The 23756-nt window shown below is 38.3% G+C and overlaps 1 protein-coding gene across 3 annotated transcripts in view; it reads left to right on the top strand.

The window, feature by feature from the left end:
- LOC109409049 (uncharacterized) overlaps window positions 1-23756 on the top strand; it is a 699030-nt gene that overhangs the window by 479486 nt on the left and 195788 nt on the right. For all 3 annotated transcript variants that reach the window (XM_062858932.1, XM_062858935.1, XM_062858934.1), the window contains exon 3: window positions 15777-15996. In XM_062858932.1, coding sequence (XP_062714916.1) covers window positions 15777-15996 — 220 coding nt within the window. The remainder of the gene's footprint in view (window positions 1-15776; window positions 15997-23756) is intronic.

Below are 23756 nucleotides of genomic sequence, written 5' to 3'. Positions count from 1 at the left end.
AGCCTAGTGACCTTCTTAGGAATTACCAGAGAATGTCACCCAATATTTCACCAAAAAATCACTGAAGATCCAACTGGAAAGTACCAAATATCTTGTTGTAAAAGCATACCCGGTTTTCAAGAATATACCTTCAAAGGTCAGGTCTGATCCGCTGAAAATATTACCGTTTATCCAGCAAATATATTCCACTGTGCTGATCTAAAAATCTTAAAAAAAGCACGAAGAATCTGGTGTCGGAACCCCCATCAAAAACACCTTGTCACGCTTTTGAAGCAGACGATCGTTGGTCAACACCTTAACTGCTTAGAAAGCATTTTGTTGGCAAGGAACTCAGGGTAAAGAATCGAAGATAATGACATTCATTGAACGCAGTAGCTTTCATTGGGACGGAGAAGAAGTTCAGTTGTTGGGGGGGCGTGGTTGGTGAACATTCCTTTCATCTGACCCGAGAAAGAAAATGCGTGGTCGGAGCGTGGGATTGGCTACAAATTATGAATGTTGATTACGCGCTGCTTACTGTGGTTGGCCGACCAGTGGATTATCGTTGGTTCGTGCCTCGTCCGAAGAGGGACCAGACTCCTAGTTAATCTTGATTATTTGATTTCTACCTTAACAGAGCCACTCCGTCGGTGCGGTGTGGGAAGATTTCCAGCTTTCTGTTTCCAGGAGATCTGTTTGCAAGATTGGTTCCAGGTATCATTCCATTCTGCTTATTCCGATAAGCAAGGATTTAAGCAAATTTCATCTGAATCTGTCTATTTCTAATCCAACGGGATGAGGGATTTTCGTTTGAACATGTATGTAGGTACTTCATCCAAAATTAATTGGATTCACGCTCTGGACAGCTTCAAAATCACCCAAAATTTAATCAATTCAAACCATTCGGTGCTCCACTCACAACTCATCCCTTACTCTTCACATCGAGGTGATTGCATCTACTGGAGGTTGTTTGTAGAATATTAAATAACTACACCCAAATGGCCAAATATGGTGTATCAATCCCCGAAGCGACGCAATTTCAATAACCTACTGCAGAACATGACCCCCGAACCTTGGAGAGGACACAAAATAGCCAAATTATGTCCATATACATTTACCCGGAGGGGGTGTAACGGGAGTGATGGCATAAGCTGTCGCAAACGCCACCGAGTGGACGAAATCGAATTAAAGCTAATGGAAAGATTTACGACGAGCCGCTTTATTCGGCTGGGAGACTATGTGTGTGTGTGTGATGACGTGATGGGCTGGGCAGCGGAAATCAACGGAATTAACTGTGTGTTTTATTCCAGTTTTATGACCCTATTGGTGCTGGCTGGTCAGCTGCAACATGGCGTCCGTTTTTTCTGATCGAGTGGGGATGATTTGTGTGGTTTTGGTTGAGGTCAGACAGCTGGTGGGGTAAGTAAATTGGGCCAGACTTCAAACAGTTTATAGCTCATATTGGTGATAATTTAAAGATAAAAAAGAGCAGCGGTTAAAGGCAACTGTTGTTATTCTGGTTGTGGTCTCATATCATTATTTTGGTTACCGCCATTAAAAAAACATTAGGTTCACATACAAGATGTTAAGACCACATTGTATCATATTTTTTTTAATGAGGAGAGAAGCACATTCAAAATCGGATTTAATATAAAATCGTGATAATGGTTCGTGGCTTTAACCCTTTCTTTCCCACGAGGTTTTTTGACAATTAAAAATAGATTAAGTGGTTTCTAAACAAATCACCAGAACAAAAGATGTATAGTTTTACTCCAAAATATCGTTAGAAATGAAAAATTTGATTTTCGGAGTGGATCACCTGTGATCCACTGGGAAGATAAATGCACTGCAGGCACATTAAGGTGGCCCACACTTATATGAAAAACAAAAATTTCGAAAAATGCTAAGTCTTACCTCCTCAATCAGTTGTTTTGAACTCCCACAAAAAATCGGTTGAGCTCGGAGGTGCTCAAAACGCTTGAAGTTCGTATGGGAAAACTTGACCAAATGTCTGCAGAAATTTTAAGTTTTCGAATTTTGCTGCTAGGTGGCGCTGTAAGCGTTCAATAATCAAACTCTTTGGTATTATTGTAGCCGACTATATGCCAAATAACTTATGCCATATAACTTATGAGGATAAACTTTATTGTTGTTTTTCCAATACATGTAGAAAAGACACGGACAACGTCTTCAGCTTTCGGCTGTACAGACTGTTTTAAACTTAACATTAGACAACGGAGCATGCACCAGTGGAAACGGGGAAGAAACTATTCTCACGAAAAGTTTCAACGCCCGAAGCGGGAATCGAACCCTCACCCCATAGCATGGTGCGATTATAAGCTTGGTGACCATAACCGCACGGCTACGAGGCTGCACAAAAAATAAAGGAACAATATCAATAATGAAATCTCAATACTTTGCCTCACTTTGTCTAGAGTATAACTTTTTTCACAGCCGTCGGATCACTTCGCGGTCTTCGACAGTCACCTACAATAATACCAAAGGGTTTGCTTATTGAACACTTACAGCGCCACCTGGCGGCAAAATTCGAAAACTTAAAATTTCTGCATACATTTGGCCAAGACAATTTATATCGAGATTCTAATCAAGCCCTTCTGTAAAATATAATGAAACTTGTCGGACTTCTTGCAGTTATCATGAGTAGTTGTTATTCGGTTCTCTTCAAATCTATGGATTCTCCTCTCGTACCATATATACCCTCCTGGATTCATCAACGACTTATTGCCAGCGATAGATAATATTATATGAAATAATGACATTTTTGCCTGAAACACTATTAACAATGGCAAATTTCTTGGATGTAAACAAACATGCTAACAAGGAACAGGTTAGATCAGGAAGGACAAAAATGTCGTTATGTTCCCAATGGATTACTGATGATCCACATGCTTGTTCATTAAATTAGTGTTTTATCGCCAACTTGTTTGTTAAACGGTATTTTATTCTGCTAATATACATACCACAGGGCATGCTAGTATTTTTTTCCGTTTAAAATAATGTTCAGGTTTCGGAATTTTGAACATTCAAATATTGCTTGAATTAAAATACAAAAAATACCGACTTTCACTAAATCATTTAGCTTTAGAACAAAAACGAGCAGAGAAATTTTGACCAAACTTGACATAATAGTTCATTAAACATATACAAACATCTGATGAAAAAATGGAAATGATCTAATTTATCCTGTATTTGTATGAACAGTGCAAAGTAGTGGATCACCTGTGCTACCATGGCACACTGGGCCACGAGCGGGATCTAGCAAGTAAAAACCTCTAGCCTTTTGGTAGTACATTTTTTTGAGTTGGTGTCTTCTGAGACTTGTATTAATTTTACCTGTACTTTTATGTGGTGAAGAAATTTAGTTGGTAATTTTGCCGCATAGGTGGCGCTGCGATACTAACTTTTTTGTCTTACGTCCTAGAGGTTTCCCGTCTTCTGCAAAGTTGTAGAGCGTGCAAAAATAAGTGAAATTGCCGAAGACATCAAAGTTGTGTGACTTCATATAACAAAGTTATATTAAAAATAGTGAAATTTACGTGAAAATCACGTTTTCATGACTATTTTGAATGTTTATCGCAAATTTATCAATTTCAACACTTCACACGTGTTAATCAAAGTAGCCTGTGTCTGATGATACCAACTTTACAATTTTTCGGGACCTTTAAAATGGTTTTTGGGCAAAACAGTAAAAATTACTATGATTTTTACTACCAGTTTTTTTTTTCAAAAAGCTGCAAATTCCGGCTAAATTTGATGCTTGCTTCAAAATATACCACTCAAGATCTATTAAATCAGAAGGTTTGCCGGAGGTATAATTTGGTGTTTTTGAGATATCTTGTTTTAAAATATTGATGTTTTTATACCTAATTTTTTTGAAAGAGATGCAATTCTTTATTCCGGAATTGTCCTGTCATTAGATCCTCACGTATCACTTTTAAATAAAAAGTTTTATGTTTACCCATCGCCATAATTACTTGAAATTGACGTTTTGTGTCCATGTCCAATTGTCTTGCGCATCAATGTATTGAATCGACAATGCCCATATATGTATTAGTCTATTGAAAAAGGAAAAAAAATATAATGCTCTTTGATCTTGTGTGAGCGACTTACGTTAGTGCAAAGTTACGGCAAACCAATCCGTGGAATCAATAATGATTTTCAGTTAACTCAACGTACATATGTTTAGATGGATATTGATGAAATTATGGAAAAAAATTCAGCTTATCATTTATTGTCATGTCATTAATTGGCACTGTGACTTAGTAAGTTAAGCACTCGTGAATTCAAATCTCATCTTGAGCTGAAGATATTTTTATAATATAACCAATAATTTATTCATTTTACGTATGCACGTTGAGGTAACTGAAAATCATTATTGACTACACGGATTGGTATTACGAAACTTCGCACTTGCGTGAGTTGCTCACACAGGGCCAAAACCATTATAATTTCTTTCTTTCAATATACCAATAGATATATGAGCACTGTTGATTCAACAAATTGAAGCACAAAACAATAGAACACAAAACGTTAATTTTGAGTAATCAGGGCGTTGGGTAAACATAAAACACTTAATTGAAAAGTGATCCATGAGTATCTACTGGCAGGACAACTCCGGAATATCCCGAGATGAACTAGCCTAGAGTTGAAAATCTCGTTAATACAGACAAAAAAAAAACTCCGGAATAAAGAATTGCTTCTATTTCAAAATAATTCGGATTTAAAAACATCATTATTTTAAAACAAGATATCTCAAAAACACCAATTTATACCTCTGGGAAACTTTCAGATTTAATAGATCTTGAGTGGTATATCTTGAAGCAAGCATCAAATTTAGCCGAAATATGCAGCTTTTTGAAAAAACTGGTAGTAAAAATCATAGTAATTTTTACTATTGTGCCCATAAAACCATTTTGAAGATCCCGAAAAATTGTAAAGTTGGTATCTTCAGACACAGGCTACTTTGATTAACACGTGTGAAGAGTTAAAATGGATAAATTTGCGATAAACATTCAAAATAGTCATGAAAACGTGATTTTCACGTAAATTTTACTATTTTTATTATAACTTTGTTATTTGAAGTCACACAACTTTGGTGTCTTCGGCAACTTTACTTATTTTTGCACGCTCTACAACTTTGCAGAAGACGGGAAACCTCTAGGACGTAAGACAAAAAAGTTAGTATCGCAGCGCCATCTATGCGGCAAAATTACCAACTAAATTTCTTCACCACATAAAAGTACAGGTAAAATTAATACAAGTCTCAGAAGACACCAACTCAAAAAAATGGACTCCCAAAACGCTAGAGGTTTTTACTTGCTAGATCCCGCTCGTGGCCCAGTGTGCATGGGAAAGAGAGGGTTAAAATACTCAAAACCATGATCCTCATATGCACGTTAGACAAAAAAGAACCAGAAGACCGAGTATTCTTCAATACACCACGAAAGCTCACCTCAAAATGTTCAATTAATTCTCAGGATAAGAGGAAACAAACCATCATCCTTTACCAGAAAATCAAAAGCAGTTTTTTCGCTGAAATCACAACCAATTTCAATGAAAATTTATCACTGTACTCTACTCAGCATCAGGATAACAGTGAAATAATTTTCATCGACGGTTTTTGGATTTCTAGGAAGAAAACTGCTTTTGAATAATTGTTGATTGCTGATGACTGAATGATGGTTATTTGAGCCTTAAGGGAACATGGGGTGTTTTAAAAGCGATAAGAAACGAAATTATTACTGCCATTTTTTATACGATGTGTTACAATATGATAGAGGATCCAAAAATGTTTCGCAAGATCGGTACGTATTCAGAATTTAATATTTTTTTCCAAGCAAAGTGACACTTTCAAGACAAATTTCTTCCAATATCATATTATTTTTAGAATTGTTTAAACATGGGATAAATGAGTTTTTTTTATTATTCCTTAATTGTTGGGGAAATTAAGCCATTGCTTAAGTTGAACTTTTGTGGCATGTCCCGTTTTGATATCCATCCAATTGGATATCACCCTCTGCTCAGCTCAACATCTCAGGTCCATTTTTATTGTACAGTTTGATATACCGCAGATTGGTTCTGGGTCAGCAAACTGTCAATCACACTTTTAGTAAGCTCTTCTGCCATTTCATTCCCTTCAATGCCACAACCTGCACCTGCACAACCTGCGCAATGAATAAATGCATTCCCAGACAAGCTTTGAAGTACATTTGTAAGCGCACAATGCTTTTAGTGCCGCTTGACTATCTTCGACAATACAAATATTGGGTAGAATGCTTCATTTTTTGTAACATTCACCCCCCTAAAATGAAGAAAATATCATGAATTTTGTTATAGTTCGTCAAACTGTCTTTGTGGATATCCCAAAATTAGTTTCCAGGAGAATTACGAATTTTGCTTATCTCTATTGTATTGTATTGTATCTCGGTATTTTTTTTTTTCTAAAAAAAAATCATTGTTTTGCCATATGCAGTGCTTCCCAAACTGTGCGCCGCGGCGCCCTGGTGCGCCGCGAACCTTTCCCAGGTACGCCGCAGGGTTTTGGCTTTTGTGACGAAATAAAAAAAACTCTTTATTTGTATTGCGGAGCACCTTTAATTTTTTTTTAAATCTTTCCTGACTCTTCGATTGTTCCATAGGATCCATTTTAAACATATCAATTGAAACCACATTTTAAAATTTCAAGTTTTTGAAATTGTTTTTGGAATTCTTAAGCTTTAGCTTAGCTTTTGATTTTACTATAACTTGTCCAAAGCTTTTAATTTAAAGAACATTTTTTACGTTCTTTTCAGAATACTTACAAGGTCTTCGGGACAGCTTAGCGGCATACAGGTTTGCCGATCTGGAAGTGTGAAGAGCTAGCTTTGACCTTTTTTAACCGGACTGTTTCATCAGTACTGCCGCAACCTCGCTTAACTCGAATAAATTTGTTATGCTCGGTTTCCTCAATGGGGTTATATGTGGTCAATCCAGGCCCAAAGGGTTAAGTTGAAATTTATGAAAATAAATTGAATCAAAGCCCACCTGGCAGATCTTACAATCTCTTTAATGTGCTGAAGTTTGCCGAAATTTTCCAAAATAAATGAAAGTGTTGCTTTGCAATTTCCGCAAAAAGTTGAAGCTTTGGTCAAGTTCTGTGTAGTCATTTTCATTCAATAAGAAGTCTTCAATAAGGCTGGAACAAATCTCATTTTCTTCTTTTGTCACTTTGCTTGTTGACTCGTCAAGGGGGGGGATGATAAATAATAAATGTATTTCATGAAAAATTACTCAACAATTAGGCAAAATCGTCAAACTCATCGGATTTGTTAAGAAATTTTCTCGTTGACTCTAATTTCGCCTTAAAATTTTTAAATTTCAAAGACATAAAATTTCCGAGAGGGGGGTGACATGAGGGAAAATCGAAATTTGTGTCAGCCTAAATAACAATAAATATTATTGTTGCTTGAACCATGTTATTCTACTCTGTATAATCAATATGAATATTTTGTTGCTTCTTTTGTAACAAATATTGAGCGATCACCTGACGAGGGGGGTTGGTTGTCTGATTTCCGCGTGAAGCGAACAACATCACTGCACTCTACACGGCATGCTTCAACTTCAAAAGGTCATATTACTTATCAAAGTGAATCCTGACCCAACGATACCTTCCGATACTAACGATACTAACAATCACTCCTTCCTGCAGCTTTCGGTGGAGACGTGCGGTAAACGCCAACTTTCACATAACAAAGGTTGCTATTAACATTCCTTCACTCTTCCAACCTGACTGCAAGGACGTGGCCGGCGACGTTATTGTACTTTAAAGAGAGCCTCTGAAACGTGCAAAGTGAGAATTTCAAGGATGGAGATCTAGTGATCATGATCAGATTTCGAATGTGTCGCGGTTGAAAGGCATCGCGCGATCATAGCAGCAACGATAACATTTTGTCGTCAAGCACCATAACAAACTACGGTCCGAGAAGAATGATTCGCTCGGCATGTGCGGGCGCGATGCGATCGCTATCATGAAGTCGAAATGATAAATTCGCGATTTCATTCACTTTTTGAGCATTTCTACTTTTTTAACTTGAAGATATGCTTATTAGACCTGTTCACTTTGAAACTTTTTTTCTCCGATTCTCCGTGACACATCAAATTATCAATCCACATGTAAAACCAAGTCTTCAGTCCAAAATTGAGCCAAATTGATGAAGATTTAAAGGTGTATCAAATCAATTTTGTGTTTTTTCAGCCTTTTTCACAGAAATTTACTCAGAAATTCACAAAATTGCTCCGAAAAGATGCCGGAGATACCGTTAGGATATAGTTAGAACAATACTCTACAACTTTGCCGAAGACACTACGGTGTTTAAATTGCGTATTTCGAAGTTATTCAACAATTTTAGTTAAAAAATCACGAAAAAACACGATATTTTTACGATTTTACATATAAAAGTCATGTAATTTTACATTGTTTTAAGTGACTAAATTAATTAGCGATTACTCTTTTGTGTTACGAACATTTCGTTCATACATCATTTTTGTGTAGGAGTTCGTTTTTATTGACTATTGACCTAATTATCAAAAGTATGTCACGTTGATACTAAAAATCGCACAGAGTTACCAGCACGAATTAAAACAAAGTTACCCATGATTAAGACGTCATGCCATCGTATTCTAATGTCATGTGATTTAAGTATCAGAAATGGTGCAGATGGTAAGGCTGGAGCCTGTGAATCAGAAGGTCCCAGGTTCAAGCTCAAATACATGATAATTTTTTTTTCTTTCTTTGTAGCAGTTAGGATGATGAATCTGTCATGACTTACACGCAATCTCCCGAATAATAATGATCGGGACCCGCCAATTAAGCCCATTCCAGGACTTCCTAGATATTTAGTTTATACTTGTTGACAATAAATCGTGTCGACGAGATCAGCTGGGCGAAGTATTGAGCATCTGTTTGATAATGATCAATTTAGCTAAAACAATTCAATACGATGATGGAACTGCTTCTGGATGCAACATTTTACAGACAACTGTGGGTGGAGCTTACTTGTTATCTATCTACCCATAAATCATCACAACTACATGATGAAGGGAAACTTCATTCTTACTATGCACTCTATGGTTCCGAAACAATGCTATGATGCCAAATTGCAATGAGATGCAGTGCGTAGTTTCCTCAACTTATAGCAGGATCGAGACGCAAAAAAATACTATTCCAGGACTCGAACCATGAATCTTCGAATCCACAATCTCATGCTCAACCAACTGCACCAAATTAAAACTGATGCAGATAAGACAAAGAAGTGTAATGACGTTTAAATCATGGGTAACTTTGTTTTATTTTATGCTGGCAACTCTGTACAATTTTTAGTATCAACGTGACAAACTTTTGATAATTAGTCAATGAAAACGAATTTCTACACTAAAATAATGTATGGACGAAATGTTCGTAACACATAGGAGCAATAGCTCATAAAATTAGTCACTTAAAACAATGTAAAATTACATAACTTTTACATGAAAAATCGTAAAAATGTTGTATTTTTTCATGATTTTTTAACGAAAATTGTTGAATAACTTTGAAATACGCAATTTAAACACCGTAGTGTCTTCGGCAAAGTTGTAGAGTATTGTTCTAACTATATTTTAACGGTATTTTCGGTACCTTTTTGGTGCAATTTTCTGGATATTGAAGTACATTTTCGTGAAAATGCTCGAAAAAACACAAAATTGATTTGATACACCTCTAAACCGTTATCGATTTGGCTCATTTTTGGACTGAAGCCTAGTTTTTGCATGTGGATTGATAATTTGATGTGACACGGGTAGGTCAAAAAAGTGAACAGGTCTAATGCTTATGAATCTATTATCTCTAATAAAGAATGCGGTTTACGGGTGCATAAGTTGCCTAAATTGTGATGAATAGAATTTATCACGACCTGTAACATGATCCGATAACGGGTCATCACGCGATAAAGCGTGCATTAGATGCTTTGATTGCTCTGTGGTACGAGCACGGTGTGAGGCGTCGGCATCATGCTACTGCAAGAACAAGGCTATCTTGGATTATTCGTATCCTGTATCATTTATCGCTTGAAGTGATTTTCTTCCATCCTTGGAGAATTTTGACCACTCCCAGTCAATTATTCAGTTGATTCATTGTGCAACTGTCATTGGTTCGAGTCAATCACCGAGTAGCAACCATAGGTATGTGCAGTCAGTCTAAGCTCTAAGCTCTAAACTCATTACCTTTAGGATTCCGTAAAGAAATCTCAGGATGAATTTCTGAAGAAATTCTAAGAAAAGTTCGAAAGGTATTCTTCAAAATTTTCAAAACAATTCAGCAAGAATTATTTTCAGATTTTTCAAGGAAACAATGTAAAATTTTCCAAGAATCCATAAATGAATAACCGAGGAAAACTGTGAAAGGTTTTCTAAAGGAAACTTCGAAGAAATTTGTTAACGAATCTCTAGCGAAAACAAATTCTCTAAGTAGTTAATAATAAATTTAAGGCTATCTTTGAGGTAGGTCATGGAAGACACCGTAAATTAATCCTTCTTATAATTTTGAGAAATGCCATAGTGCAGTGTCTAAAGGAATTCCCGGAGAAAATTCCCAGTGAATCTTAGAATCATTTTAAGAAGAATTCACTAAAGGAATTTCTGGAAGATTTTCAGATATGAATTCAGAATTTCAGTAGAAATCTCTGGAGGTACTTCTAAAACATTATCTTGAGAAATAGGCGGAACTAATTCGTGAAAAATTGTTTCAAAAGAATTTCGGAAAAACTCTCGAAGGGTTTTCTAAAGTAAATTATGGATTTTTTTCTGAATAAATATCAAGAAAACTTTCAGAAAGATTTTCTTTAGCAATTCTCGCAAGATTTTATAAACTAATGCTGCCTACAACTTCTGAAGCGGTGGGATTTTTGAAGGATTTTTTAAAGTAAGACAATTTTAGAAGAATTTGTTTTCAAAAATGAAATCAAATGGTGATTTTTAAATGATTCCTTGAAGAAATTTCCGCTGGAATTCCTGGAGAAATTTATGCAGGAATTTTCGATATGTTTTCTGAAAATCTTTCTAAAGAATTTCTGTGCGAAGCTCTGAAAGATTTTTTAAAGAAAGCTATGGAAAAGTTTTTGAATAAATGTTTAGGGGGATTTCTGAAAGAATTATTGAATGAACTTCCGGATAAATTCTTGAATGTTTGTTTGAATCTGTTAAAAAAATTTGGTTTTCTTAAGATTTTTTTTTTTGAAAAGTTATTAAAAGAATTTTTGAAAAATTAAAACTATTACTTCCAAAAGAATCCTAGATAGTGCATCCACTTATAAGAAATCGATTGCACGTATGGAGATGCAAATATAGGACAGTACACAAAAGTTACATATACAGTATTCCATAGAAAAACGATATAGTGCAACTCCGATTATCGTGAAACTTGGTGGGTTTGCAGTCCATCGGAAATCATTAGACCTGTATTTTTTGCCTTTCTCGTACACTAAGTGTACTGGAAAGGCTATATGTTCACTCCAAAAACGATTTTTTGATAGAAGGCTCGGAGGGTCAAGTCACATATACCAATCAACTCAGCTCGACGAATTGAGGTGATGTCTGTGTGTGTATGTGTGTGTTTGTGTGTATGTGTGTGTGTGTGTGTGTAAGACCACATTATGGACTGTCAGTAGTGCCGAAACTAGTTCCCTCCGAAAGCGGCTAAATATAAATTTGAACCAAACCCATGGCTTTTTTGATAACCTCATAAACTTTAGCAAGCAAATAGGCTCAGACTATTTAAGAGACTATCGGTAGTGTTTCGCAACCGGCTCCGGGCCGGAAGTGACACCAAACCCATGCATGCGATACCTCAAATCACGGCTTTTTAGGTAACATGATGAATAGTTGCAAGAAAATAGACGCAAGCCCTATCAGTGTGTTACGGAACTGATTACGGGTGTCCCGCCAGAAATGATCAAATGTAAAAGAGAACCAATACATGCGACATATCGATGACTTATTCAGTAACAAGATAAACGGTTAACCAACAAATAATCTCAGACCATATTTGGGAGAACCGGTAGTGTTCCAGAACTGGTGACAAGACGAGTAACGCGTCGGAAGTGGTAAAATATAGAAAGGAACTAAACCATAGCGGCGTTTTTGATAATCTGATGAACGGTCAACATGAAAATAGTCTCAGGCCACAGTAGTTCAGAATCGGTTGCGGGTGTGATTTGATACAAGTGAACCAAAACCATGCATGCGATACATAAAATCGCGGCATTTTCGAAAATTTGCCGAACGGTTAGCGAGAAAATAGCACATCAATTTCCTGCTTTTCAGGTCACGTGATGAACAATTGACAAAATCATAGCCTAAGACCATATTTGAGACAACCGGAATCAGTTCCAGGTGTCCCGCCGGAAGTAGTCAAACGTAAAATTTAACCAAACCCATGCAAGCTGCACATCAAATAGGGGAATTTTAAAGGTTAACAAAATAAATGTCAAAGCGAAAAATCAAATTGTGGCTTTTTTGATAGCATGTAAACGTTGGGTAAGATTATAAATGAAGAAATGATCAAAGTCTTCATATATGTGAGAGAACGAAATCGTGACCAAAATATAATTTAATCGCATCAACCTTATACAGTTTTTCTATCTCCAATCTCCTTATGCTTCTAAAATTACTGCTCACAATTTTGGTGCGGCTGGTTGAGCCCTCACTCTTCTCATTGCGATTGAAATTTGAATGGAAAATCTACATTTTCTGCATTTTTCTCGTAGGAAGGTCAATTTTTACATGAATCGTGTTACCAATGATAATAAAATATAGCCTAAAGTGTGCTGAAATAAATATTGGCGAAGATCACAAAATGATCTGTGTTTGTGAATAAAGTTAACCTTCTTCAAGCATTAGCTGACGCTCACCCCGCTGCCGGAGTGGATGGAATGGGGTCACAATGACCCCAATACACGACTAGGGTTAAGGTGGTCGAGCAGTCAACTAAGAGGTCTGATCTTTTTCTGCTCTGTTTTGTTGTTGAACATAACATCGGAATATGTATCATCAATAAGTTTCGAAAATCGATGATGGCTTTGTTAAAATTGTTGCAAGTGTAAAGTGTTTTCAGGATTCAGGAACATTTTGGCTAACGTCGAAGAAAAGTTTAAGAGTACATATTCGACGAGAAAGGCACTATCACCACTAGGTGGATTAATCTGGGTTTTTTATTTCGTCATTAATGTGGCCAATTTTCAGATTGCGTGGTCCTAAATATCAAGATTTTTTAAAACTAAAAATTTTCAAAAAATCATAACTTTTGAACCAGTTAAACTTATTTTTTATTTGAAAGCTACGTAATACTAATTTTAGGAAAAAAATATATTGAATGGGCCAAATTGTGTTTTTGTGCAAAAAATATGCAAATATATTAGTTTTTTCACGTTTTCATGGTCCCGGAACCCAAAAGGTACCCTGGTTTTATTTTTTTTATCAAAAAATTCAGGAAATTTGGCGATACAAATAAAAAAAATATCAGAGATGTTTATTTTTTAGTTATTGAGATATGAGTTTTTGAAAATAAATGGCCAAATTTTCCCATACAAAACATTTTTTTATCAATTTGATTATATTTTGAGTCCTTATACATGTATGGATACCATAAAGGCCACACAGAAAAAATATGTAATTAAAATTCAGCGAGATATCATGCACATAAAGGGAATCCTAGAGTTAGTGCACTTTTACATGAGGTAAAATGTAAAATTTCATTACCATCGTGTAAATTTCCGCCAACCATCGCGTAAACCATCATGGACACGAACCGGCTACGCGAGTATTAGCGGAAATTTACACGAACGTAACGTAATTTTACATGATATCTCATGTAAATATGCACTGACTCTAGCATTCCCTTTATGTGCATGATTTTTCGCTGAATTTTACATGATTATTTTTTCCTGTGCAGGAATCATTCAAAAAAGCAATGCAAGGCATAGTTTTATGAAGATTTATCAAGCAATTTTAAGGCTCAAGCATCCGTGATCATTTTTCGGAAAACGAAAAGCAGTTTTTTCACTGCAAATCAAAACAATGACCATGAAAATATATTCACTGTATTCCATTCCTCATGTGGAATGCAGTGAACACATTTTCATGGCAAAAACTTTTGTTTTGAACGAGAAAACTGCTTTCAAATTCTTGATGATGGCAATGATTTCAATGACGAATGGTTCAACGTTGATGCAGCTAGTATTAAAATAAATGACTCCCGATGAGGGATGTAGGGGTGGGCCCCGGGCTCCCACGTTTTACTTAGGAGGCTCCGCAAACCCCCATTTTTGGTAATTACACATTAATTTTATGTTTCAGATTGCTCAAATACTGTTTAAAACAAAGAAACAAATTTTTGTTCGTCGCTTTTGTAGCTCCAAGAAGTCTCCATATCTGCTAAGGCACTAGAAAAAAAACCGGGTCTATGCTTTCCTTCTGTTGGAGCATTTCCCACTACAAAGTATGCAAACATGAATCCAAATCTATACACAAATTGCATTCACTCACATCACAAATCGACAGTTCGGCACCTAACGCAAAGTGATATAATCTCAGAACGTTTAGTCTGCACAATGTTTGACATTGGTAGCTCCTGTTACTCTCTGGGGGGAACAGAGTAAGATACAATCCTTCTTCATTTGATAGAAGTCGTCGCTTTCTCGAGAGGAGAACTTCCGATCGGAATCCCCTTGAAGCAGTGGAAGCAGCGCCCACTTGCATCAGAAACGTTTTCTGATTTGCACTTCCTGTAGGTAGAGATCCATCGAATGCAAAGTGTCTGCTAGATTAAGCAGATAGTAAAGTGCGCTTTCGCCCGGAATCGAAAAACGAATCTCTGCTCGGAAGAAGAGGTATAAATTATTCCCGCCGGAAATCACGTTAATGTTACAACCGTGTTCTTTATCCTGGTGGAGAGGCGATTCCTGAAATCAGAAATCAAACTATGAATTGATGGCTTTGCGTTCTGTGGAAATAAAGGAGAATCTCTCTTAGGTATAGTGGTCTTCACATCCTGGGTTTGATTTTGCGTGAGGTGATCTAATCGAGTGCGATGATTAACGGCATCTACGGGTTTCGCCTCGTTCGGTTCAATCGGGGACCAAGTTTCTTCCAGTGAATCCCTCGGGAACGCAACGCCAATCCAACCCAATTGGGCACGTTCTCGTTGCTCGAAAAAATGCGAGGATTATCTGCTGCTTTGGTTTACCAATCGACACCGAATAATACGCAACCGGTATGAATACGGTGATGTATGGTGTGATGTTAAGGGCGATGTGAGAAATATGGGTAGATGATGATAGTCCGTGCCAGGATGGAAGATTACGTCTTGAATGATGATGATTATTATGTTTCCATTTGCTGAAGCCTTCCGTACACGCACATTGTGCCAACACAAAAGACAAATTGGATACTCTTTCATGAGATTTAACTTATTGTACTGGAAAATATGATTGTGAAAGATTCATTCTGCTTGAATCCATAAAAAAAGTTCCATGATATACATACACAATGCGTAGTACAGTATTATATGTAATATGATATGTAACTGAACGTAAGTAGCTTCCAATTTCGAAAAGCAATCAACTTTACTCTCCTTGAAAATTTCAACCTTTTATTAAAAGCACTGCAATATTGTAGTATCTGAAAATGAACACAGTTTTTTCTAAACTAACTTCAAACTAACTCCAGTTCTGGTATATGTATCCAATTTCTCCCATTTCTCCCCGCAGGTTTGACGTTGCTCTGGTTCGACTGAGTCCATCATTTTCCACACATCGTACCAACCAGTCGGCGGATTACCTCCCATTATTGCCGTCAGTACCGACGACGTCCACTACGACGACGGTTGCCATTCTCTTCCGAGTGACATTCCAAGAGGAATTCCGTGGCGCTTCTTTCCAAGCTTCCTCCAGTCGTCCGTTGACGCCGTCGCCTCCACCGTTGTCGATGGTATGTGGTGCAAAGGGTGAATTCCGCACAATTCCATCAGGGAATTTTTCTTCGCTCGGTGGAATCGGCGGAATAAACCCTTTTCACTCATTTTTATCTTTAGACTCTTTTTTTAATATCCCTTCTCTCGCCGTCGTTTTTGCTCTGCGCTCTTGATCTTGTCTTTCGCCTGTGCAATTTTTACCATTCAGCTGCAATACAATAGGACTGCATCGTGTGAATGCGCATTTGCTGGCTTATTTCTGCAATTCTTCATTCGAATGTGCTTGCTTTTTCTGCTGCCACGCTACCGCTGCTTGAATTTTCTGCATTTATCTCACAGTTTTATGCTTTTCGACAGGCTTATGAATATCCGACAATAACAAGCATATCACAAATTGCGATACAGGAGCCACTTGTTCTACGTACTTTAAAGTACCGGCATTCTAAGATTCAAGCTAAATCATCAGAAACTGCAGCTACAATATTCTTACAGCATTTTATTTATAAAAAAGGGCTTTCTCAACCATCATACTGCTATTGCTAAAGGAGAAAAATTGTTTTTACACTTCTCATAATTCTCAAACACAACACTAACGTATTGCCGACGCCCGTGGCGCAGTGGTCACACATTCGTTTCATAAGTGGATGGTCATAGATTCGATCCCAGTTTTGCAATATTTCGTCAGTTGCTTTTGCCCCGGCAGCAGCTGGCACTGACCCTCTTCCGAGCCTATGGCTCTAACGAACCCAGATTTTTTTTTTTTTTTTTGCTAGGTTTCTAGCTGCACTCTGAATAGAGTTGAAAACTCTACACTAGACCCGAAGATAGAAAAGAGTACGTAATCTTTCAGAAGCAGTTTGCCAGCCGTACGCGGAAAATGATATCCATTAAGACACTGTTGCAACTGACTCAGAAAGATACGGTAGAAGATTGGAAAGTTTTCAATTGGTCAGTCAGTCAGGATTTGCCTATATAGTGTTATGGTCACACGGTTTGTGTTTGTCTCCTTGTTTGATTTTGTGGTATGGTTAAATATGTTTTTCTCCTCGTTAAGTCAGTTGTCGTATGTTGTTTTTTTTTTCATCGAATCAATCGAACCCTGTATGTTAAAATATAGTCGACCCTGTGTCAAATTGTTTTCTTGATTTCGCTAATCGTTTTCTACTTTTGTTCATCTCTTGTGTCCTTAAATTGTCATCGGTCCAAAATCCACAGAAACATGTAACTGAACTTCTGAACATCTAAGAGATAATCAAAAATACGCCAAGTTGGTCAGTTGATTGCAATAAAATTTTAAAATAATAATAGGGGGATTCACTTAACAGCGTAAACTGATTAAACTGATTAAACGTTGAGATCACCAAGGCAATCTTTGATTATTTTATTCGCAAAATCATGAAACATTTCAAATAAGCAGAAAATCATGGCTTACGCAGCAATTTAATCTGTTTAGTGAGTCCCCCTAAAGATTTCATGTCAACTTTCATCCCGCTACAAATACTATTAAAAATATTCAAATTCGTTCAATTGTCCTATCGGTCCTACCTAGATGAACCATGTCATTTTCTCAAGCGTAGCCTATGTCAACCTAGTCATACACAAGTAACGTTCTTCAGTTAATATAAAGCAGTCAGTTTTTGTCCAAAATGTCACGTCGAACGCATTGACGTCAACAATGCATTTAAGTGTTCGCATGTTAGCTTCGAATCTATCAGCACAATTAAGTGCTGCAAATCTCCTTCCCACTCTTAATTTTTCGGTTGATTTTAATTGCTTTATTTAAAGAAAATATGACCAACTAACATTGTAAAAATTCGAAAAAGCGACTATGACATTAATAAATTAGTTATCAAAATCAACCGAGAAACGTGGGAAATAGAGCCCAAACAACATTTTGAAGTCACCTGGCTGTAAAAGGTTCCAAAACCTGTCACAAATCCTATAATACTTCTATCAGGATTTGTAACGATCATCAAAACCTTCTCTAATCCAACCGACTTGGAACTATTGCTTGGGAATAGACTCTACTGAGCCCCGGCGGTTCTTCCTGTTTATCGAGCATGTCTGATGCATATGATCAGCCATACTCCATCTGCAGCAGCCGGTTCGTGATGAACCGTTGGAGTTAATGCGCCTGTTAAAAAGGTGATATGTTTCACTAAAGAACATTACATTACAATAATCAAAATGAAACTCCTTCACCTTAATACCGTCAACCCCTGCGAACTTGGCCAGGGCTCTAACGAACCCAGATGATAGGATATCGGTGAATGGTAACTCATAATGGATCCCAAATCGTACTGGACTAGCATCGTGCAGCCACTCATCACCAACGTCGTGCTCATCATTCTACCATGGACAGAGCGCAAAAGTGAAATCAGCACAAAAGCAACCAATCCGACATAGCTGTATAGAATACATTTAAGCGCTGTACACAATGTAAGTGTAGTAGCGTTGGGCAATTTTGAATCGATGTTCGCAACATCGATGTTTTTGTTCCGATTAATCGATTTTTTGAATCGATGTTGAAGCCCCACGAAATCGACCGAATCGATTATGCATTCGATTTTTCTTACGATTAAAAAAATTGAATTTCTTTTTTTTACAGAAAACATTGTAGAGTTTAACCATTCAAAAATGTATACCTGTACATCTCAAGTTTCTTGGGAAATCCTTCCCAGGAGTCAAAGTGAATCTTTCTCAGCATTCTGGAGGAGTCTTTCTTATGGTCTAGAGAGTCCCTTTCAGGATTCTAGCGCATCCTTCTCAGGATTCTAGGTCAATCCATCTACGGGTTTTGTTTTTTTTTTGGGAATCCCTCTCAGGATTCTAGATAATGAATTTCTCTTAATAATGTTGAAGATCCCCTCTTAGGATTCTTTTCAGGGTTCTGGGGCAATTTCTTTAAGAATTCTAATAGGATATCTTTCAATACTGAAGGAGAATTTCTTTCAGGATTCTAGGAGAATTCCTCTCAGGATTCTTGAAGCATCCGCCAGGGAGTTCTGGGGATATGCGTCTGAGCAATCTGGGAGAATCCCGAGGAAAAACATCTCTCCGGATTCTGAGACAATCCATCCCTGAATTCAGGGAAAATCCATCTCAGGAAGCTGAGAAAATCCTCTAAAGATTCTGAGAGAATCCTCTCAAAAACTGGAGTAAACTCTCCCAGAATTCTGGGGAAATCCTTAATAGAATTCAGGGAGAATTTCCATTGGAAGAGTATTTTTCTCTTTTCTAGGATAATGTCTGTCAGGATGCTGGTGTGATAATTTTCAGCATTTTGAAGGAATCTCTCACAGAATTCTAGAGGAATCCTCAGAATTATGGAAAAGTCCCTTTTAAATTTTTGAGAAATTTTACTCGGCAGTATTATATGGGCATACCTATCAGAATTCTAAGGAATCTCTGGATTTTAAGGGAAATCATTTCAAGATTTTTTGGTATTCCCTACCAGGGTTCCCTAACAAGGGTGAAATCCCTATCAGGATTCTAGGAAATTTCTGGATGTTCTGGGTTTATTCATCTAAGGATTCTGGAAGACCCTTACTTAGGATCCCACTCTAAATTCTGAGGAAATCTTTTTCAGCATTCTCAGGAACTCCTCTCAAACTTCTTGGAGAATTATACTCAGCATTCCCAGAATTGTGGCGAAATTCCTCACAGAATTCTGGGCTAATATTTCTTAGGATTCTGGGGGAATCCCGTACAAGATTCTAGTGGCATCCTTCTCAGGATTCTGCGTAAGACCCTTTACAGATTCTGGGGTATATCACTAAGTATCGACTAAATTCGACTATCTTAGGTAATCTCCGTCAGGATTCTGGTGAAATTTCTCACAATATTCTGGGGAACTTGTATCATGATTCTGGAGAAATCCTTGGGATTTTAGGGCTATATTTTTCAAGATTCTAGGGCACTTTCTTTCAGAATTATTAATTATTGAAGAATCTCTCACGAGATTCTGGGCAGCATCTAGAGAAATTTGGATTTTGGAGAATCTCTCGCATAAATGTTGTGATTCTTCTCAAGTTTCGGTCGAAATCCTTCTCTGCATTCTACGAGAATCCCAGTAGAATTCGGTTTTCTGTATTCTGGAGCAGTTGCTCCCAGAAATTGCTTCTAGAATTCTGGGAGAATCTTTCTTAGTAATCAGGGAGAATCCTTGACATGATTATGGGAAGATTCACTTGAGATTCTGATGCAATAATTTAAAGTTTTCTAGAGGAATCACTCTCAGAGTTTTAGGACAATCCCTTTCAGGAATTAAGGGGAGACCTTTCTACGATTCTGGGTGAATGTGTTTGAGAAATCTGAGGTATTTTTTTTGTTTTATTTGGGGGTACCCAGAATCCGAGAGAATCCTTCTCAGGATGCTGGGGAATCCTATTCTAGAGGTTTTCGTAGTATCTTCCAGGGAGAATCCTTATCATTTTTTTCGGAAAAATCCCTCTTAGGTTCTTAAATATATTTCTCTCGAAAATCTGGAAAAATCCCTCTTATGACGCCTCTCAGGCTTCTGGAGGAATCACTCGTAGAGTTCTGGGGAATACCTTTCGGGATTATGGCAGAATTATTCTCAGCATTCTAATTGATTCCACCCAGGGTTTTATGGAAATTCTGGGAGAATATTCAAAAGGATTTTGGAGGAATTCTTGTCAGGATTCTGGGGGAATCTTATCTCCCATAATTAAGTGAGGGTATATTTCAGGTTTCAAATCGATGTGAAAACATCGATTCAAAAATTTCGATTAAATCTGTGAATCGATTCTGCTGATCCGATTCGTATAGATTCTCAAAAATCGATGTCTCAGCCAGATCACTCAGGTGCCCTAGTGGTCAATAGAGCTGCACACTCAGTTGAGCTCGGCTAATTTGCATTCGTTTGCCGCGACTCACACTGTCGAACGCTCGGCAATCGCAATTTAACTGTGTTAAAAGTCAAGCCAAGCAAACGTCAAGCGTTTGGTTGAGATTTCAGCAAATGAGCTTAAGGCGAAACTGGAAGCATTTTCTAATTTTTTTCGGTTTTTGATTTTTTATTAAATAACGAAGCAATATTTTCAAAATCGGTTTTCGTGCACATGTAGAGTATGGATCAAGGTATCTTCTGAATTTTTTTTTTGAGGTGGATAATGTGTTCCATTTTTGCAGAAACCATTTTTATGTGAAATTTTGTTCAAAAATAGTTTCTGCAAAAACGAAAACATTTTCCACTACAAAAAAAAAATCAGAAGACACCTTGATCCAAACTCTACATGTGCACGAAAACCGATTTTGAAAATATTGCTTCGTTATTTAATAAAAAATCAAAACCAAAAAGTGAGGGAATGCTTCCAGTTTCGCCTTAAACCGATATTCTGTTCTTACTACTTACTTTCAGTCCTGGGCACCCACGGTAGTGCACAGGATCGAATTGAAAGATTTCCATCCTGTGCGATTGTCAGCCATCGCCTTAACCTGTGGCCAGGTCAAATTTCTGTCGACTTGCTTGATTTCGTGATTGAGGCTGCGCCGCCATGAGCATCTGGGTCTGCCTGTGCCGCGACGTCCTGCTGGGTTCCAGTCTAACGCTTGCTTGCGGATTTCGTTTCCGCCACTGCGCAGAGTGTGGCCAACCCACCTCCACTTTCGCTCCCGAATTTCTGTCGCTATCGGCTTTCGATGACATCGACGATGGAGCTCCACGTTGGAGATCCAATTGAGAGGCCACCATGCACGAATTATATACCGCAGGCATCTATTGATGAAGACCTGCAGCCGTTGCGTGTTCTCCGCTGATACACACCAGGTTTCACTGGTGTATAGCAGCACAGATTTCACGTTCGAGTTGAAAATTCGGATTTGGGTGCGTCGACTAATCTGGTTGTTTTCCATACATTTCTTAAACTCCCAAAAGCAGCCCTCGCCTTCTTGATCCGTGTACCTATGTCGATCTTGGTACCGTCATCGGCCGCCATTTGGCTACCAAGATATTGGAAACTTTCAACATTCACCTTTGATTGCCCAGATATAGAGATAAGTGACATTTCAACACACGAACACTAGCGCAAATTTTTCCTCACATAAAAGTGCATGCCGATTGAAAGGCTATTCAGATTGCATATGTAAATATTACCCAATCGAATAGGGTAAAACTGGTAAGTAATGATAAAACTAACGTCCGGGGCAAGAGTGCAAATATTTTCCTCGCAGTTTCACAACTGCATCTACTAAAAAGGCACGCATACATTTGAACGTAATTACCTCTATTGTAAAGCTGGAAAGGTGTTTCCATCCAACCATTTGATCTTGTTGACGTTGATGGTAAGACCTGCTGCTAAGGAGTGATTGGCACGATCATCGAGCTTGCTCTATATATCAGAGCGCCGTTGAGCTAGGAGAGCAATGTCATCAACCAGTTCGAAGTCATTTATGTGCTCCATGGTAATGGGCTGCCACAGCAATCCATGATTTGGTTCTCGGTCAATCGCACCTTCAAGGATCTCGTCGATTACGATGAGGAACAGTAGTGGTGATAGTATACATCCTTGCCTCACTCCAGCAACGACCTGGATGGGATCGGACAAAACACCGTTGTGCAGTACTCTGCACGAAAATGCCCTGCTTTAATGAGGCCGATGATTTTCTAAGGAAGACCCTTGCGCCTGAGGGCTTCCCACATATCTCCGTGATTGACACGGTCGAAAGCTTTTTCATAATCAATGAACACCAGGTAGAGAGATTCTTGGAATTCATTGATTTGCTTCAGAATGATACGGAGCGTGACAATATGGTCCACACACTGGGGCCCTGTTCGATTTCATGCTACGGACGGCTGTTTCTATCTCCTGCACTGATGGAGCTTCGGTGTTGACACAGGTAATGCGTTGAACCCTTGACGGTTCATGCTGAGGTGTTGATGGCGTGACCGACACTTGAAAAAGGATTCCAAAGTGCTCGAACCAGCATTTCAGCTGGTCAGCCGGGTCGGTCAGTAACTGTCCTGACGTGTCTTTCACGGGCATCGTAACATTCATCTTGGTCCTACTAAGGCGGCGTGAGATATCGTAGAAGAAACGGATGTCGCCTGTGTTTGCGGCTTTCTCGCCTTCGTCGGCTAGAGAGTCCGCCCACGCTCTTTTGTCCCGTCTACATGAGCGTTTAACTTCCTTCTCGAGAGCCGAATAGCGCTAAGGGGCTACGGCTTTGGCTCCTCGTGTTTTCGCTCGCTCTATCGCGGTTTTGGCGTTCCTTCTATCTTCCTCCAGGTATCATCTGTGGTCCACTGCTTTCTCCGAGTGCGTAGCTCATCCAAATTATTCACGCCGGTGGCGATGAAGGCGTTCTTGATGGCGCTCCATTGATCTTCTACGCTTCCACCTTCTGGAATATTCGAAGCACGGTTCTCTAGCTCCTCGACGAAGGACCTTTTCACCGCAGCGTCTTCCAGTTGGCGTGTGTTGAACCGGCGCCCGATTTTCTCCTCTTGTCGCTGGATCCTGGCAATGCGCAGTCGGATCTCGTCGATTAGGAGATGATGGTCGGACGCAATATGTCGGCGCTACGTTTGTTCCGCACATCAAGAAGGCTCCGTCTCCGTTTTCGGTTGATGCAGGGTCGATTTGATTTTCCGTAACGCCATCACGGGAAATCCATGTCACTTTGTGCACTGGTCGACGAGGAAAGAGCGATCCCCCAATCACCATATCTTTGTTGCCACAAAACTCTGCAAACAGCTCTCCGTTTTCGCTCATTTCTCCGAAACCATGGCGTCCCATGATGTGTTCATAATCCG

Source organism: Aedes albopictus, chromosome 3 (assembly GCF_035046485.1).
Source record: "Aedes albopictus strain Foshan chromosome 3, AalbF5, whole genome shotgun sequence".
NCBI classification, from domain to species: domain Eukaryota; kingdom Metazoa; phylum Arthropoda; class Insecta; order Diptera; family Culicidae; genus Aedes; species Aedes albopictus.
The sequence above is the reverse complement of the archived record's forward strand: the minus strand, read 5'-3'. Positions and strand labels throughout refer to the sequence as shown.